Below are 20,053 nucleotides of genomic sequence, written 5' to 3' on the forward strand. Positions count from 1 at the left end.
ATCAGGCAACACTGCAAATTGAGAGACTTTTGAACTATTCAGGGAAAAAATATAAATACATGAGTAGATATAACCCTAGTTTACAAATGTGGTTGTGTAAACTGTCGGCTTTTAACAGTTACAAATTTATTATTTTGACAATTAGTGAAGCGTGAGTAGGGGTTGTCTATGAGCGTGAGAAATGTCGGAAAACAATAAGAAACGAGGTGCAAATGCATCAGATAAGCAGAAAAANAACAGTTACAAATTTATTATTTTGACAATTAGTGAAGCGTGAGTAGGGGTTGTCTATGAGCGTGAGAAATGTCGGAAAACAATAAGAAACGAGGTGCAAATGCATCAGATAAGCAGAAAAAATTGCTCGTGGAGTATGTAAAAAAAGCCGCAATTAATTAGCGGCAAACAAACGCAAAGCTATACAATGAAAGACGCCACGAATGATTGGGAAAATATTGCCAATATTTTAAACAGCATTCCGGGGGCTAATAAAGCCTGGAAGGGATGGCGTAAAGTAAGTATATTTTACAGTTAAAAATTAAAGGAGCTGCGGAAAGTGTCCCCCTCCTTGTTATAACAATAAATTAAAGCAGCTGCTGAAAGTAAGAGTACCATTAAAAAAATAGGTCCATAAATCCTCCTTCGATTGAGAGCACACCAAACTCCAATTTTTTGAGCGTGTAGAGGGCCCTCGACAAAAAAGTTATCTGGTTTTTCAGAAGACCACATTCTCATATTCTGTGAGTTTACATAACCACTTAAATGAACCCAGGCTTCATCAGAAAAAAAGGTGATATTATGAAGTTCACCGTAGTTGTTTAAAAACCATTCACAAAATACAGCCCGTCGCGGAAAATCAACTACATGAAGTTCTTGCTGATAAGTTAAACGATAGGAGAACAAACGCAAATCTTTTTTTAACACCGTGTGGCAGGTACCGACTGATACTCCCACCATTTGTGATAAAACACGTACAGAAGTTCTTGGCATTTTCCATTATTTGTTGGACATTTTCTTTTAATTCTTCAGTCCGCTTTTTAGGTCGGCCGCTTCCTTCTTTTCTTGTTACACTGCCCGTTTCACGAAAAACATTAACACAACGCTGAACTGCATTTTGAAAAATTTTGTACTCAACAACGCCGGGAAATTGATTTTGAAATTCTATGAAACATTCCTCAATAGATACTTCCATATTCCATCAATCTTGCGTCCATTTCTAAAGTAGGACTCTATGATAAACACTTTTTGTTCTTGAGAAAACACCATTTTAAACGCTTTTTAAAACGAAAATATTCAAATTGATAGCGGCGATATAGCGCTTTGACAGATGACGTTTAAGTTCATTTGCTATACGCTACGCCCTACGTCCAAATTTTCAGAACCAACTTGACCACGTTTTTATTTGAACGCTCGTTATTAACATATATTTGTTCAGGAAATTCAGGGTAATCTCTTTTTGGGGCCACATTTGCAACATGGGTGCAGTCTATGCATCCTATAACACCAGGAATGCCGTGCTGATCATAGAATCTGCTATAATAATAATAATAATATCAATGTAGATCGAAACATAGGTACTCATATATTAGAATCTTGCCGTTGCTTAATTCTATTCAATTCTTGAAAATTACGGGGAAATTTCACCCATTCGTTGAGGAATTCCGGTTGTAATAACGCATCTGTAACTTCTTTTATACATTTGGAAACTGTTGATTGGCACACATCAAGATATTTATTGCCACCAACATCAGGTTGGTAGCTACCGCTGGCAAAAAATTTTAAAGCTACTAAAACCTACAACATTGTAGAAAGCTATTAATTTCAAGACTGAAGAGGCAATCATGTAGGTATGTACCTTCGTGGTGATGTCTAAATATGTTATCCGCAGCGCAGAACGGATATAAGTTTCCAAACATTTGATCAAATATAAAACAAGATCTTTTGTTAATCGAAACGTTTTAATAAATTGTAGGTACATGGTTTAGTTCTATGAATGGATCTCGAGGGTTATGCTGGTTGTTTGGTCGATTTTGTTGCTCTGCCATTTCCAAATTACGTATTGCAAGCACATTCATTATTTCTTCCATTTTTAATGATTTATAAGTATCACAAGAAACCACAAAGTTCACACACAAACACTGAACAATTAAGACACATGAAAGAAAATAATAACAGTCGATATAATCTCAAATGTAGACATCCCAGCGCATACGCAACTTGACAGGCGACTATCTTACCGCTCGCAGTGAAACGTATAAAAATGTGAGCATACGCAAAGACGCGAAGACTCAAAAATAGGATTTCTCGTACTCTTCGCATATTTACGGAGATTTTTTATAGTTACGAACGGTCAAAAATTGACCCCCTGGACTCGACTGTCGCCGATCGAACGCTTGCCTTTTCCTCTACCTTCTACGGGCAACCTTCGACTTCCTTAAATGTATATTTAACACAGTATGATAATATACGATATAAGTTTAGTGTACAATCAAATACAAGAAATAAATACAAAATACATTTTAACGAACAAAGTTAAAATAATTCTCTTCTTAACAACGGACTCAAATAATCAATATTAATGACCATTTTGTACACGACAACGTGATTTATGATATTCAAGGAATCGCGGATACTTGGCAGAATTTGGCATCAATATAAAATACCCATTAATAAATTAATTCTGAACTCTATGTTAAATAGACCGGACGATCTGGAAACCCAAGGAGAACTGCCTGTATCGGGAATTTCACCGGATTCCTACACTTTTACTTAGATTTCGCCCATTTTGGGTTCGGAAGTTTTGTTTTCATCTTATTTGCCAATTCAGACCTTTAAGGGCGAAGAGAGTGTCTCCTTAGGGCCTTAAGTATTTGTCTGTTCGACATCCCCTCCCCTTTCTGAATCTTGGGAACGCTCTAGGAATGATATTACTATTTCACATTGATAATTACGTAACAGAAGTGAATTTATAGGAGTGCACTCAGGTTATAAAGTACCTTCTAAAGAGAAAAAATGTGTACTTTATAACCAGAGGTATGCTAAAAAAACATAAAAATATGTATTTTTTACAACAACTAAACTAAGGACAAATCCTATGTAATATAAAAAATTGCATATGCAATACATTAACTGAAATAAGACCCAAAAAAGTACTTAAATACGTATGTATGTAAAACATTTATTATTTTTCGGTAAAATAACTTGTTATTTTATTTTGTTGACGTTTTTTTACATAATTTTATATTCCCGATGTACTTCCCAATTTTTAAGGATGCTTGCAGAATTGTGTTATCAGACTCATAATCAGTAAACTAAAAAAATCGTAACAGTTTTAATTGCACTAAGTACCTGGGAATAACTTGACATTGAGTGTTTCTTCCCTTGATCGCAGCTTTCGTTATTAGAACTTTTATAATTTAACGTCTCATTTGACTGTAAAACTTCAGCAATGATATCGCCATCTGTTAAGGACTCCGTTGTTACCAAATTATCATCGATTGTCGGGAGATTATTCAGCTCAGGAAGACACGTTTCTATTTTGTTAGATTTTGGCAGTGATTGCGCAACCAATCACTAAGGGGGACCTCCCAATCACTGTTAACGATATTTTTGTATTTTTCGTACCACTGAACCAGAGGCAAACTCATCAATTGATTTTATTAAATCTGCATGTCGAAAGCACACTACACCACATAAATAAGGGCTCCTCCTGTGTGTCGTCACGGAGACTTGATTATGGATTCCTTCAACTTCTAGGGAGCCCTTTTTTCTCTTGTGGTTTCCTTGTCGTCTGCTTGACTTCTGGGTGCTTAGTCGCTAGGGTTGTCGAGACAGCATTTTTTTGTTACTTGCCCGTCATGGTGTTGTCAGCCAGCCGAAGGTCTCTCGTCGTACTCGAGATCTGCTCATTGCTGCAAATGTTAGCGTTTGTGTTTATATCGGTGATATTTTCACCCTTGTTAATTTTGTTACTTCCGCTGTTTCGTCGCAAAGCGCTCTGTCTGCATTTTATTTACCGAATAGCCTATATTTACAAAACTGTCTATATTTACCGAGTTACTTACGGTGGGGGTTCATACGCTACTTTGCTTTTAACTGAAAAGTCTTGCCTGGTATTTCCATCCTGCGCCTCGCTTGCCCCCTTATGATCTAATACATGCCTTTTCCATGTCTGACCTGTTAAGGTAATTCACATAAATAGATTTACCTATTTTCTTTGAAACCTTGGCTGCTGCCCAACGAATCTTATTTGCGATTCTGAAATTTAGACCCCTGATGGATTTATGGTGATTCTTTAGAATATCTAGCCGAGTTCTTATGTGACGTCCATATAATAGCGTTGTGGGAGTTTTGTCATCTCATCGGTGATCTATAGTGCAGTAAAAACATAGACACAAATGTCAATAATCTTTTGCCTTTATTCTTAAAATCATATAGTGCGGTCTTCAGCTTATGTTTGAAAGTCTTCAATTCACAAAATTCTCCGCTTGCCCCTTGCTCTGTGGATATGGCCCACCGGGGTGGTTATTGTTTTATGCCGTTACGAATGAAGAAACTTTTAAGCTGTCTAGACACCAGTTGTCTTCCATTATCGGTAAAATTTCTCCTTTTCCGCCGCCATAGATGATACCTGGTGAACCTCTGGGTACTTGCTGAAAGCATCTATAATTATCAAGAAGTTCTTACCTCCTACGTGTCCAAGGAAGTCTACTATGCCAAGGTTCCATTTCCGGAGCCCAAGGGATAAATGCCGACTTGGGAGGGTTCATTCTGTGGTGGAGACAAGGAAGGCATGACTTAATGAGTGCATCGATGTCGTCTATATTCGGTCACCATACATAGCTTCTGGCTAAAGATTTCGTTTTACTAATTCCTAAATGTGTGGAATTAAGTTCCTCTAAGATGGCGTTTCTTAGTTTGTTGGGTATAACTGGGGAACGTTCCCTTGTTTCGTTCTACTACTGTTCTATCAGAAAATTCATACTGTATTCTCGACACAAAGGGATCGAGCCATGAATGTGAAGAACGAGGAACAATGTCAAATTTACCGACCAATCAGAAAGCAGCAAATAGGCGGTAGAATGAAAACTAGTGATGAGCTAGTCATGAAATAAGTATTACTTTATTTAGAGTTATTGTTATTTGTCTGTCAGTGTCAGGTGCAATATAAAAAGGAAAGAAAAAGGGAATTAATAAAAAACCGAAGCTGAATCCAGTAAGTTCTACACAAAAAGAACTAATAGAATATATTGAGGGTAAAAAAAAGTATACGAAAGCTAACACCCAGCTACACTAGAGAGAAAATGAGGGCTAACTGGGAAGAACTTACAAATAATTTAATACTATATTAGGCAGATCCATTTTATTCTATTATTATTTTATTCGTGTATTGTACAATCCTTCAAGTAAACACAAATTATACGAACGTTTCCTCAAATTTCTCGAAAGATATCACCACAAAACAGTAACTAGAGATATTACAGATAGATTCGTAATTTGTGAAACATGTCAAAAAATATAGGGTTATTGATCTCTGCCTGTTCCCCCGAAAATATTAGTAGAAGAAATAGGAATCAATTCTTCTATCACTACTCAATAGAACACCATTCAAGAATACCGATTAATGAGTCTTAGTAGAGACACGCCCCCTTTCTCTCGTTCCTTCTACTCCCTAATTCAAGAATGAAGTCCCAGGTGTATCATTTGGCCAGGTGTTTTTTTCGACACACCCTATTATCCGTTTTAATAGTTTGTCTTTATTAGTCTCAAATTTAACCTTATGACAATCAATTGTCCATCCTTTTATGTTCTTGACGTAGTTCAGATACTCGTCTTCATACTACCTATCTGCTACTGTTAGGGGAGGGCCTCGAAAGATAGTCTGCCATGGCATTCTTCGAGCCTTTCATATATTTGATGTCCCAGTAAAAACCGGCCAGTTACGTAGCCCAACGTTGCAACCTATTGGCGTATATTTGCGGTATTTGTTTATGTTAATAATAATAATAATAATAATAATAATAATTTTATTAATCCATATAAAGGATATAAATTACATATTATAAACAGTAGTTAGTAAAAACTGTAAGAGAATAACACAAAATATAAAAATAACAATTTAGAGTAGAATAAAAAAGACACATAAATAATAAAAAACATTCAGAATGAAAAAATACTGACATAAAAAAATAAGAAAAATATCATATATATACATTAAAATCACAATACTATTTTTAAGGTTTTTCTGAGCAGGCTTTCTGTACAATTGAAAATATCAACACAGTACTGTATATGATTATAACACCTACACATCGAAATAAGAGGCGAGGATAAATGTTGATTTGTACTAGAAGTGTTATATTCAAATGTGACATTATTTCTGACTGAATACCGAGGTATATGAAATGAAACCATTGACAGAAACCTTATATCATCTATAACATTGTTAATCATTTTATACAGATGGATTATCTGATGTATCATCCAACGTTTCTGGAGACTGTCAATATTTGTGATACTTAACAATTCAGAGTAAGATATATCTCTATTAGGGTAGTATCCAAACTGCTTGAAAAGCAGAAATCTGCAAAACTTGCGCTGTATCGATTCAAAAGCCTCCACATGTATATTATAATAAGGTACCCACACCATGCAGGCGTACTCCATCTTACTACGAACATAAGCATAGTATAAAGTTTTTATCGTTGCAATATCATGGAAGTCTCTGGAATTTCTTATTACAAACCCTAACATTTTCAAAGCATTTTTGCATACTACCTCAAAATGTTGTCTAAACGATAATTTTGGGTCAAACGTCACTCCAAGGTCTTTAACAATATTAACTTTTGGAATCTTAATATTGTTGATACTATAATCAAAAGATAGTGATGTTAGCTTTCTGGTATATGTCATAAGTTTACATTTACTAACGTTTATATTTAATTTATTATAGATACACCATTCTTGAATAATGTCAAGATCATTCTGAAGCGATATGCAGTCAGCTTCATTTTCTATGATATTAAAGATCTTTAAGTCGTCTGCATACAGCAATTTAGAAAACTTAAGACTTTCGACAATATCATTAAAAAATAACAAGAACAACAATGGTCCCAAGTTACTACCCTGCGCAACACCACTTTTAACTGTATACAATTCTGATATATGTCTCATAATCTCAACATACTGAAACCTGTTCGATTTAAATAAATTAATTAGATGTACCGCTAGCCCGTAAGATTCGTTTGCGAATTAAAATATTGTGATTAATTTGATCGAACGCCTTAGAAATATCAATATATATTACATCAACCTGTTGCCTTTCATTCAAGGCATCCGATACAAATTGTGTAAAGTTACAAAGATTGGTGCTTATAGACCTACCTTTCATAAATCCATGCTGCTCCGGTGCAATGCAGCGACTGACATGATGACTTAAATGGTGACATAAAACCGATTCAAATAACTTAGCAAAATTACATATGATTGCAATGGGCCGATAATTTACAATTTGATTCTTACTGTCGGCTTTATGCACCGGGACAACTTTGGATACCTTCCACTTATCAGGAAAATCACTATTCTTAAGACTAAGGTTAAAAATATGACATAATGGCTTTACGAAACTGGAGATGCAATCCTTTACAACAAAGACAGGCACTGAATCAGGTCCAACAGTGAACTTAGGTTTCATAGCCTTCACAGCACGCAATATATCACTTTCGTCCACTTCAGAAATTGAAAACAGATTATGATTGAACAATGAAAAGTCCTGGTAGTTATCACCACTTTGAATATTTACAAAAACGGAACTAAAATGTTTTGCAAAATCTTTTGGAGAACTGTATTCTGTGTTATTGTAAACCATACGCCCAGGTATACGTGTTGTCATTTTCTTTGTGTTAATATAATTCCATAGTTGGCTTGGATCACTACGAATATTAACTTCTACAGTATTAACATAATTATTATAAGCACTATTAATACTTCTCTTAACTGCACTCCGTAAGGTTGAAAAACGTTGTTTATGACATTCCAGATTTGTCTTCTTATATAATCCATGATAATGAGACTTAAGTTTGATATTAAAAATTATGTCTTTATTAAACCAGGCTGGATAATGCCGTTTGCCAGAAGATATTCTTTTTGTGGGAACATGAACATCAAACAACCTGTATATAGTATTGTAAAAATAATCACATGCACCATTTACATTCTGTAGAGTAAGTAGATTATCCCAGTTTATTTCAGATAAAGAAGCATACAACATGGGAAAATTTGCTTTCCTAAAATTATAGCCTACGAGACTGTTTACGTTCAAAGCAGTAGCAGATGCTACGACTTTAAAATCACATACTAGAGCTGGATGATGCATGTCTTCGTAAACAAGAGGCTCGTCGCATCTTTTCAGAGAACAGTGAACATTTGAAGACGACATAACTAAATCAAGTATTCGAGAATTCATGTTCAAAATATCATTGTGCTGAATGCAAACAGTGAAATCCAAAAAGTTCAACAACTGCTTTACCTTCCTAGTAGCTACATTGGTTATATAAAAAGACTGAAGCTCAGGGATATTAAAATCACCACTAATAACTACATATTCTGTATCAAGTATAGCTTATTCCAAATAATCAAATAGTCGTATAAACTCTGAGTCTGGGAGAGAGGGGGGAATATACAAATTAAGAAAAACTAGTGTACTGCCACAATAACTGACCTTAACAGCAATCATATCAACAGATGGAATTGGCGATGTGAGCGGTAGTTGCTCGGAATTAATATCTTCTCTGACTGCAATTAGGACACCTCCCCCTCTAGAGTATGTTCTATCCTTTCTATATACACAGTAGTCGCTACCAAACAATTCAGATGAATATACTCCATCACACAGCCAAGTTTCAGTTAATGAGACAATATCATATTGAGATACCAGAATGTTACAATAAAAAAGCTTAGTCTTACTACATAAACCTCTAGTGTTTTGATAATAAAATGAGATTTCTTTATGCAACGCACAGTTATCCACCTGTTGGATATTTCTTAGTTTTTTTCATGATTAACAACAATTTTCGGAACACCATTATAATATTTCAGCCTCAGATTACCTCCATCAGCAATCCTGTTTCTGAATTCCTGACGTATTTTGTTAGAATAGCTGAGCTAACGCACAGTCAAATCGTTGGACAACCGAACTGTCTTGAAATCATTAGAATGGCGTAAACGTTTGGCATTTCTTAATACATTAGTAACTTCTCTTCTGCTTTGAAAGGTTATTTTAACGGGTCGCATTCTATCACTTTTTCTTCCAAGTCTAGCAAGTTTTATGTCATCAAGCATTATATCAGGGCAGACATATTTTAAGACATTGCCGATTAACAATTTATCTTCTTCAGGAGAAGATGATTCTGTAATATTAAATGCAATTATATTATTTTCTCTAGTACGTATATCATTAATCTCATTAATTACTGAATCCATATCATCATAGTTAAAGATTTTACTTTCTGAATTCCCCAAACAATGTGAGTAGTGGGTGGTGGTCCGTCTTTAGCGTAAATTTGATCATGGAGATACTGTTCAAATTTCCTAACACCATAATAAATCGCATTCTGGATAATTGAGTAGTTGCGTTTCACTGGTATGAGCATCCTGGAAGCACAGGCGATGGGTTTTTCAATTCCATGTTCCATAATGTGGTCCAATGTCGATCCGATTCCGTACTCTGATGCCACTTCGTTCTAATGTCTCTAACTCCTAGTAGTTTCCTGAAGGCAAAAGGCACGTTCCTGGGCTAGTAGAAAAAAGGTGTGGCATTCGGCTTCAGCTGTAAAGAGACTATTTTTGGCTTCTTGGTTTGCTGGTCGATCCCTAGACCATGGAAACGGATAAAAACTATTTTGCCTTCCTTTGGTGAAATTTTTTTATTTTTTTTTGATCATTGCAAATCCTGTTTTAGGTATTTGACGATTTGCTTTTAGAAAATATGGAGGTATATCTGATTTGTTTTTTCTTAGTGTACCTACCAATGTTATATTCTTTTCTACAAGCTTTTCAGCTGTGAAGAACAAAACCAAATTTGTCCATTTTTCTTTCAGGTCCAAATTTCAAAAGTATTGAGATTGTTCAGACTTAGAACTCCACTAACAGCCCCCGGATCTACGATGTTTCCGAACCGGGCCAGAAACTTGATAGTGACGCCCCCTCTCCAGCGTTTGAGATAAATTATTTCAAAAAAGACAAAAATATACTGGGTGGGATTTTTTGTGACCAAGAGAATAAGAACCCTTTAATAAATTGCACTCTTTATTACGTATTAGGTAATAACTTAAATATAGGAAACATACAACCAGTAAAGACAACAGACAAGCAAGACAGACACATCTTCAATCTTTAGGTCCCAGCATTTTTTCCTCTTTAATCTTACTACAGCTTTACACGGCGTGCGAAAGAATTTATAAGCTCATAAGCAGTTTTATTTTCAATGGCTAGGATCGCGAGGTCAGATAGACTCATTGTTGAACGCATCTGCGTTCAACAATCCTATTTAGGTTTTAATTATTTTCAGTTTGCTGAAACTTGGCTCACAGCTTGCAGTTGTCGTTGGCAATGTGCAGTATATCCTTAAAGCTATACTAACATTAGGAAACGCTTCTTGCAAGTCATGCTTGCACAGATATTGTAAAAGGTCGAATGCACTTGATTTTTCATTAATTTCGGTTACTAGCTTTTTGAATACGGCGAGTTCCTGGCAATATTTTCATGCTAGATCGGTTACATTTTCTGCAGATCCTCAGTGGACATATTTAAAAACGCGAGGCCACTGAGGAAGGCGAGATTTTCATGTAGATTTTCTTATTTCAATTTCTGTTAATATTTTGTCAAATACTACTTTTCTTTGGAAAATATCTGAGTCAAGTCTAATGTTCTTGATTCCTCGCAGAGTTCATCATGTTGCTTTTTCTTTCTGGGGATTCATTTACTTTTGAGGACTGCCTCTATTTCCAACTTCTGATACAGGTGTAGTTTCTTTGATTCATTGTTCTATTGGTTTTTCTTTAATTTCTTTCAAGATCTTAACAAGACCTTGCACTAGCGCCACAGAAAACGAAAATGATAATGTCGTTTTTCTGTATTTCGACGTTAACTCTATTCATCTCGAAGAATATTAACCCAAATTGTTGAGGATAAATTTAAAATCCATCACTGCATATATTCAGATAGCACAGTTAAGATGTTCTCCAAATGTCTCTTTTAGACATTCGTCACATCTTAAAGACATCCATTTACTCCTTACAGACGTCCAAAAGACGTCTTTTTTAGCCTTATGTTACAAATGACGATGTCTTTAAGACATTCTAATAATAGTCATAATTGGCCTAAAAGAAACCTGAAAAATATGTCTTTTGAACATCTTTATAACGTCTGTTATTGGTGTAAAACAGGCCTAAGGAAGACAGTAATCAGTGGTGACTGGTGCTCTGACGCCAGATACGGTCAAACGTATGATTCCACCTTCTGGGACAATTCTTGAGCGATTCCAGATTCAAGTGGAGATCTGCAATCGGTCAAGAATCGGCCTTAAAGATTGAATAATACATTTGGCCATACCTGACACCAGAGCACTGCCAAAAAGCCAATTACCGGCTGGTTGCGGATATATTTTTTCATTTCTTTGTTCACTACAAATGAAAACAGCTGAAACCAATGAGAGTACTTATATGCAGACGATTTTCCATCCTTATTTACTACATTTAGTAAGAGGATATAAAACATTGGACAACACTTTTAAAATAAGAAATCACCAGATTATATCCATATTTGAAAACAAAAAATTGCCTCTATAGTAGTAAAAATTGTCTTTATTGGGATAAAAATTGAAAAGTGGGATATACAGTGACAGTCCGACGACTCCATATAAAATATTTTGAACAGCAGAAATAAGAAAAACTTGATATGAAGGCCATCGACATTGTGAAATTTCTATGCCACCTACTACCATGGCCGTAATTTCGAATCGGTGCCATGAACTCATTGGTTATATCAAATACTGTTTTCATTTTTATAATTGGACAAGATTCTGAGGAAGCGATGACCTCAGTGTTGAATAAAACAATACGGTCTAATCACATAGAAATTGGTGGATTTATTCACAATTCCCATCGAAACAAGCAAAACTAAATGAGCTACTCTGCTGCATATTTTTATTTGTACACCAACCGTTAAATTGAGTAATCAATTATCATCATCATTAATCACTCATTCCTCTATTTGTTTTGCTTTCATAAGTTATTACATTAAATATTATCCAAAATATGGTTTAATTACGTCTAATTAACAGCGAAGAGTTGTCAACAAATAAAACATTTAACTAGCGGAACAAATTTTTGATATTCCTTGAATTAGCTAAATTCGTTAAAAATTATCCTACCATAAAACAAATTTGCATATACACACTTAAAAACTAATTCTTGGAGGTAATTGTTGTGTAAACAAAGGGATTAAGGGAAATAAAAACTGTTATCAATGTGACTCTAATTTGTTTATTCTTAATTATTTTTATTGATTCAACTTGTTGCAAATTTCATATCATTTAGCGCTACGCGCTGGTTCAATGTCAGAAAAAAAAATAAATTAAATGAACTGTATGAGATAAGGAAATTGAGTTGAATCGGCACTTACCCTTGGTCGTAGTTTTCTTTGATGACTTTTGAATTTTATCCGGCACTGGGTCTTTATGCTTTTTTCGAAAAATTTTGGTTAGCGAGCACTGCTTTTACCTAGGATACGCGTATTTGCTTTCTGCCACATGTCGTTTTTTCTTTTCTTCTCCTCGCTCGCGCAGGCGGAATCGTGACGATTCAAGACATGGTATTTTATGAATAAATTAAGTAACAAAAATAAGCTTGATGTTAATAAAGAAATATAAATTAAATTTATAAACACAACTATTGTTTCGATCACTTGCTCTTCTGAGCCATGTTTGGATAAATGTTTCAGTATCCGATCTAATTTGCGTTACACCAGCCTTTTCCGCTGCATCTATAACATGTTATAACAACAAGTCACAAAAGTATCCATGTGAATGACATACATATAATGATTTTCGCCATGTTTAACTATACTTCAACGCCATGTCATTGGTCAAACAGCTAGAAAGAACTCTCTTGACAAAGTTATAGCAGTTGGTTCCCTCAATTTTTACAAAATTAATCGTGGTCCTCAGGAATGTGACTCTTCCTAATGTCTTTTTTAAGTGACGTTACCTTTGATAAAATGTCAGTTCCCATTCCGCGAATAATATGTATTTGTTCAACAAGAATTTTGAATTGTTTCTCTACAAAAATTAGAGGTTTATAAATAAGATATAACAAACTGAAATCAGTACCTTTCTCTGCACAGAAGTTGTTATTCGGTTGTGTGAACGACTCTTTAAAAATATTTGAATCATATGATTGTGTGGTATCTATTTCTATGGGTTTATGGTGTGGTTCAATATTCCTATCGTCACTTCCTTTGGTCTAAAAATTAAGATGTTTCAAATTCAAATATTTATGGATGATATGCAATTTGCATTATCAAATGTTAAAAGGCATGTTAAAAAGTTTAATATGGGTATTTAGTATTCCATTAAGACTTAAATACGTCTACAAGTCATAAATTGAAAATTATGAATACAAAACAAATAAATAAGAAAGCAAAACGAATGATATTAACAGAACTTTTCTGCATAGAAATCTATCAGTGTTATTCTACCAACCTGTTGTTTATATTTCTTGATTTTTGGAGGACTTGACAACTGGCTTTCATTTAGTGATGAATCATTACTACTTGACAGTTTCTTCTGAATACGTTTTCTTTTGTAACCATTATTTTCACATGTGAGCTAAGGTCACTGGTGTCCTCTGCAACTTTGGCCTTGCTTCGAGCTACTATGTAATAATCTGAAAAATATAGAATATAACTGCTATAGGGCCAAACATAGACTTTTGAGTTTAACACTGACAACCCCATTATTTAAATAATGGTACATAATGATTCACAGTCTTACAAAAATTAATGATACGAGATGCTTACCAAAAGTGCCATTTCTGAAAATGTTCACCTTGTGCGATGGACAACTAACAGGTGTTAAGGGTCTCACATTTTCTTATTGCAGAGAGTAGCTTTGATTTTGCAAAAGATGGCCAATGACAAAAATCCCCTTGAATCCAAGTGGAAGGGACAGCTTCCACAGTTGCATCGTCTATAAACTGAATCACAGTCCATGTCAACACTTGATCTATCCCTTGGTCCATCCTGTTCAGTAATATCTTTTCTCATGTACTGCTACTATTTTTTAAGTAATAGTATGTGATAAATTATATTTAATTTATATATCGGTATCGACATCGTAATTAGTACCCTGTAACCAATTAGTTTGAACAATTAAGTTTTTACCTTGAAAATAATCTGCGCATATTTGATTATAACGAATGTCTAGCTTTTCATAACAAAGAACATATACTTAATGCCTTTGTCATAGCAGTAGGGCTAACTTCAAGGCAATTTGCATGTTCATATTTTATATTTTACAGATTATTGTTATTAGTAGTAACCGTATTACTGACAGTGCAATAATGGGAATACTACACAAACTACCTCAAAATTTAAATTAATACGTTTATCATCAATATAAAATAACTCGATGTCATTATTTAAATTATCTACCTTAAAAATACCCAGTACGGATTATTGACATGGAATATATAAGAAACTTGTTCAGACACTCCAAAATTTACAATTTCTATATCATTATTTTTTAAGCAACAGGTATTGTTGGGAGGTTGAATTTTTAATAAAAATGTAGAAAAAAAAGATAGTTTCATATTGTTCGGTGAAGTTGACTTCATGGAGTAATGGGCCATTAGTATGATAAAAACTGGATAACTTTGGGAAACCTTACTTTCTTGTTCCAATAACAGTTTTTCACTGTATCGCTTAAGAATTTGTCGTAAAGACTCTTCACTTTTACGAATTAACTCTGTAAAAAGTTCTAAATGAAAAGGCACTAAACTCATCAACAGGTTTATGATTTTTTACATTTTCTGTTGAGTGGAACAGATTATGAATATTATGAGACATATTTGCCTCACCATATAAAATTTTAAAACTTGACAAAGTGTTTTAAAAGTTCAGAGGCATAATCCAAGAGATTAATTTATTTTACACATGAAAGTATAGTTAAAGCAGTATGAAGTGATAAGAAATTCTTATATCTGTCAGGACTTACATTTCTTTTCAACACTAAAACACCTGTTTAAAATAAAAATTGCCGATACTCTATTGCCTTCCACCGTTTTAGATCTTTTAAACTGCGAGGTTTCCTGTTAAACTCTGAACGCATTTTGATTGAAATATTAATTAAAAAATTGGAAATATTGGATATTTTTTATTTTGTTGAGGGTTTGCCATAACACCACTGTTCGGACAACTTTTTGGTAACACCCCAACAAATCAAGTACATATAGTCTAAGGGAAAACTTTTAATCTTATCAATTTTGGGAATTTCTTCTAAGATCGACTCGCCAGTATGATGATCTTCGTCGTCTTTTTCTCCGAATTCATGGTATATTCTGACATGCAGATTATTAGTATCAGGAAAATAAACTCGATCTGAATATTCTCCTTCGATATGACATTTGTTACAAGAAGAATAACCACTTTGACCTTTTATATATTTATGTACGATTCTGTAGGGGCATCACAAATAATTGCTTTGATATGTACTGCAAATTGTTGATTTTTATAATTGTGATGGTGGGCCGGGAGCGCAATAAAAATCAATTGTTAAACCACACACTACCTACTTTATTACCGTTAACAACTTTGCCTGAAGTCGGGAACATCCCACGTGTCATATCGCTCGACCCCGAGCCATAGCGACCAGTCCTTCGGTTACTGCCGGATAAGAGCCACGCATGACATCTCCATTAAATATATTACATAATATAATCCCTAAATTTATTTGGGGGGGGGGGGGTCTGCTTCCTTGACGCCCGCTTGGGGTACGCATTTCACTGACGTCGGTACTTCTACTGTTGTCTTCCGTCTTCTAGGCTTTGAAGTGTGACCCTCTCCGATGTCTGCTGAAATGATTCTGGATCTGTAGGACTTGGCAACTTCGTCTGATACCGATATGCTGATATAGCTGTAACATTTAAATGAAATGGGCTTACAAGGGATCTGTTTGGGAACGACCGGGGGTAGTTTAACAAGGAATTTTCGATTTCTTATGCATCTCCTATTAGTTTTTACCATGTAAGAACGGGGATGTTCGGTAGTTTCTTGTACAATACCCTCTTGCTTTTCGTTCTTAATCCACACTCTGTCTCCTTGTTTTAATGGTTCCATTTTTTTTACAGTATTGTATGCCGTTTCTTGCCTTTCCTTTTCTCTTCTCATGACCTAATATATTTTATTGTGGTTTGGTGGTTTGGTTTTAATTTCTCCTCCCATTCGGGCAAAATATCTCGTAAATTCCTTCTCATCAGTAACTGCGCTGGTTTAGCTTCGTATATTGTGGGGGTATTTCTATAAGCCAATAATCCCAGATGCACGTCTTGCTCTTTCTTATTATATTCTTTACAATTTTTACAGCAGATTCTGCCATTCCATTGCTCGCTGCATGATTTGGGCTGCTGGTTTGATGCCTAATTTACCATTATTTTAGATGGTTTATGAATCCGTATGATGTAAACTGGCATTATCTGTTCTTAAAACTTTTGGAATTCGGAAACGCGCAAATATCTCGTTAAATTTATGTATTCTTTCACTAGTCGTTGATGTTTTCAGTTCGACTACTTCTATAAACTTACTATGGTAGTCTTGTACTGCCAAGTATTGACAATTTTTATATTCGCACAAATCTGCTGCTACCATCTACCACGGGAGATGAGGGATATCAATATTAAGAAAAGGCTCGTAATGTTCTTTTTGATGTTTTAGGCATTGTTCGCAATTCTGTACCAAGTCCACTATATCTGAATTAACTGTTGGCCACCATACCGACAGTTTCGCTCGGCGTTTACATTTTGCGATTCTTTGGTGTCCTACATGTATTTTTCTCAGGCAGTTTCTTCTCTCGTTGGGTGGTATCACTAGTCTATCTTTATATAAGTTTACTTCTTTATGTATGGATACGTCGGGTCTGTACTTGAAATACGGTCTAATATTTCCTTCAATTTGTTTACAACCTTTCGGGCAGCCATCTAAAATATATTTTCTTAGCAATACCATTGTGTTGCATTTCTCCTGAGTTCTCTTTGGATCGGTGCTTTCCCTCGTCAAAATTGTAAATATTTGAATTTCCTGATGTAGTACATCTTCGTCATCGTCTTTGCAAGGCAAGGGTGCGCTGGAAAGTGAGTCAGCCATTATGAGGTCTTTGCCGGGCAAGGCGCATGCGTATTCGTTGCAGTCTAGGTACACTTCGTTAATTGGTTTAGTTTTTAGTAATGGGACCAATGGTTTGTGGTCTGTAAAAATTTGAAAGTGTAACTCTACCAGATACTGTTGTAATCGCTCGACTGTTTTCAAAATTGCTACAGCTTCTTTTTCGATCTGGGCATATCTTCTTTCCATCTCTGTTAGAGATGCTGAAGTGTATATATTTACTTTTCATGTCCGATCGGGCTGTATTTGCTCCATAACTCCTCCGATACCGTATGATGAGGCGCGAACTGATTCTGGTTGGATACTGGGGGTTATACAAGGCTAAAACAGGAGTCTTAGTTTTTAATTTTACTAAAACAATTATTGTGTTCTACAGACCACAAAAACGTTGCGTTTTTATTAAACAAATCTCTAAGTATTTTAGTTTTTTCTGACATTCCGGGGATGAATTTTGTTAGGTAATTTACCATTCCTAAGAATCTTCGAATGTCCTGAACTGATTTTGGGATTAGACACTCTACTATAGCTTTAATATTTGCTGGATCGGCTTTGATGCCGTCTTTGCCTATGATATTTTACTACATATTTTACTTCTAAGTTAAACATGCATTTATCAACTTGGCCATTGTCCTTGGCCATTTGTCGTGGACCCATTCTACATTTATTACAACAATAATTTCTTATATAATATGTTGTACAGTTAATAAGTGATAGATTTGTTAATCGACGCTTACCTAGGTACCTTGGTTTTCGCTTACAGAATGAGAAATTTACTTAAAGTAAGGAGAATATTTACAATAATTAAAGTACTAAAGTAACCAGTTTTCACTTATTAATCTCCTACTACTTATTTTTCTTCCCTTTTTTTCCCTTTTAGGTCTAAGCACGACAGCAGGGTAGCTGGGTAAATTATCTTACTTATCCTGGAAACTAATCGCAAGCATAGGGTAGTGCCTCAGAGCGATCATGCGTTAATGCTATTAGATAAACTAAAACATTGGTAGTAAGCCATGCAGTGAAACTAGCTATGAAGGCAGTGCACGGCAACAAGACTATAGCAAAGCAATGGGGAATAATAATACTATATATAAATTGCCTGTATAGTTACTCGGACAAGTAACTATGTGTGATGTGTCCACCATGTAGCACCCGAACTGCCTGTTGGATGTCTGGACCTGTTTGGTAGGTACGACTGCCGGGGTACTGGATAGCTAGGACTTGAAGGGTATTTCGTAACCATATACTAATGTAAGGGTTTCGGAAGTTTGATAACGGTGTATTTGTTGGCCTAAAAGGAATTTATCTATAAATTATTACACCATAGATGAGTGTATAAGTTTGACTAAATGAAATTAAGGCTGGACTGGCTTACCGTCAAGATGTTGTGTGGCCAAGAAGTGTGGTCTCCTGATGAGGGCACACGGTGACAAAGTTTTAATGCGCAGAACCTCTCGATATCCAGCATATGCTGTTAAGTGCAGAAATGCTATCTGCCACTAAATGTGGTGCTAAATGCAATTTTTGTCGGGATTAGATCAGCCAAAGCTTGCTAAAGAACTCGGGTCTTTCTAATTCAAAATGGTGCTCTCACCCAAAAAATAAAGAGTATAAAAAAACCCAGTCACAAAAACCCTTAAAAATCATAGAATTGGAAATACCAAATTTTAAACCACATAAAATTGTATTATTTCAAACTCAAACCTCTATCTCTTTCTAACTTATTTATCTTAGGAGAGAAACATGGTGCTACATTATTACCAATAGTTTCTGTGGATCTGTGACAGATAATAACCATAGATTAACACAGTTTTGACAGTGGGGCCAAAGAAAAGGTTATATTTACATATTTCTGACAATATGGGCTGTTATTTATTCATATTTAGTATATGGAATTTTTTCCTAAACAAAGGGATTTGCCTATTTCCACCACGATTGTACTGGTACAGTACCTCTAACTTTTACTTGTTTTAGGGTGCTCCAGAGATTAAAATGTAACTCTTATGGCGACATGGAAGGAAACTTTATTAGTCAGTGTTATCCAACGGATGGCCTAATTGGTTGGTAAGTAGGACATTATTTAACCCTTAATATCCTTGTCAATAAATCTTTGTTTGTTTTAGGTACCATTTGTGGGGAGGCTATTGGTTGGCCAGTAATAAGGAAAATTATAGTAATATATTCTATATAGTAATAAGGAAAACTTATGTGAATAAAATTAATAAAACTACCCTAATCCAATCCTTTGCACCTCATAATTTATTCTCTCTTGTTGGGAATGACCTTAAAGATGATAAGTTAGGCAAAATAAAATAAACCTGTAACAATATTTATAGGTTCGGTCGGATCGTCACGCCAAAGAACACGCTGTAACGCTCTGCGATGGATCTATCTCTGCCATACGATACATTTTCTCTACGTCACATGCTATTACAAAATTATGTTTTTGGAATCGTATTAGCAGTGCCAATAAATCCTGCTGTATCGAGAGTCCGACCATTTGAATGTTATTGAAAGAAATGCCTGTACTCGTTGGCGCAGTCGCGTCAAAGTCCCTGAGTTTAGTTGTGGCGCTAGTTTCTTTGATAACTTCATGATGAGGCATATAGTACGACGACGACGTCTT

At 35.1% G+C, this 20,053-nt stretch overlaps 1 protein-coding gene across 1 annotated transcript in view; it reads left to right on the top strand.

Annotated features, from left to right (window-relative positions):
- Positions 1-19,633, top strand: part of LOC108913045 (WD repeat-containing protein 18) — a 43,855-nt gene extending 24,222 nt beyond the window's left edge. Inside the window, exons 4-5 of the mRNA XM_018718507.1 lie at positions 19,402-19,491; positions 19,551-19,633. Coding sequence (XP_018574023.1) covers positions 19,402-19,425 — 24 coding nt within the window. The 3' untranslated portion in view covers positions 19,426-19,491; positions 19,551-19,633. The remainder of the gene's footprint in view (positions 1-19,401; positions 19,492-19,550) is intronic.
- Positions 19,634-20,053: the final 420 nt, after the last annotated feature.

Source organism: Anoplophora glabripennis, unplaced genomic scaffold (assembly GCF_000390285.2).
Source record: "Anoplophora glabripennis isolate ALB-LARVAE unplaced genomic scaffold, Agla_2.0 scaffold861, whole genome shotgun sequence".
NCBI classification, from domain to species: domain Eukaryota; kingdom Metazoa; phylum Arthropoda; class Insecta; order Coleoptera; family Cerambycidae; genus Anoplophora; species Anoplophora glabripennis.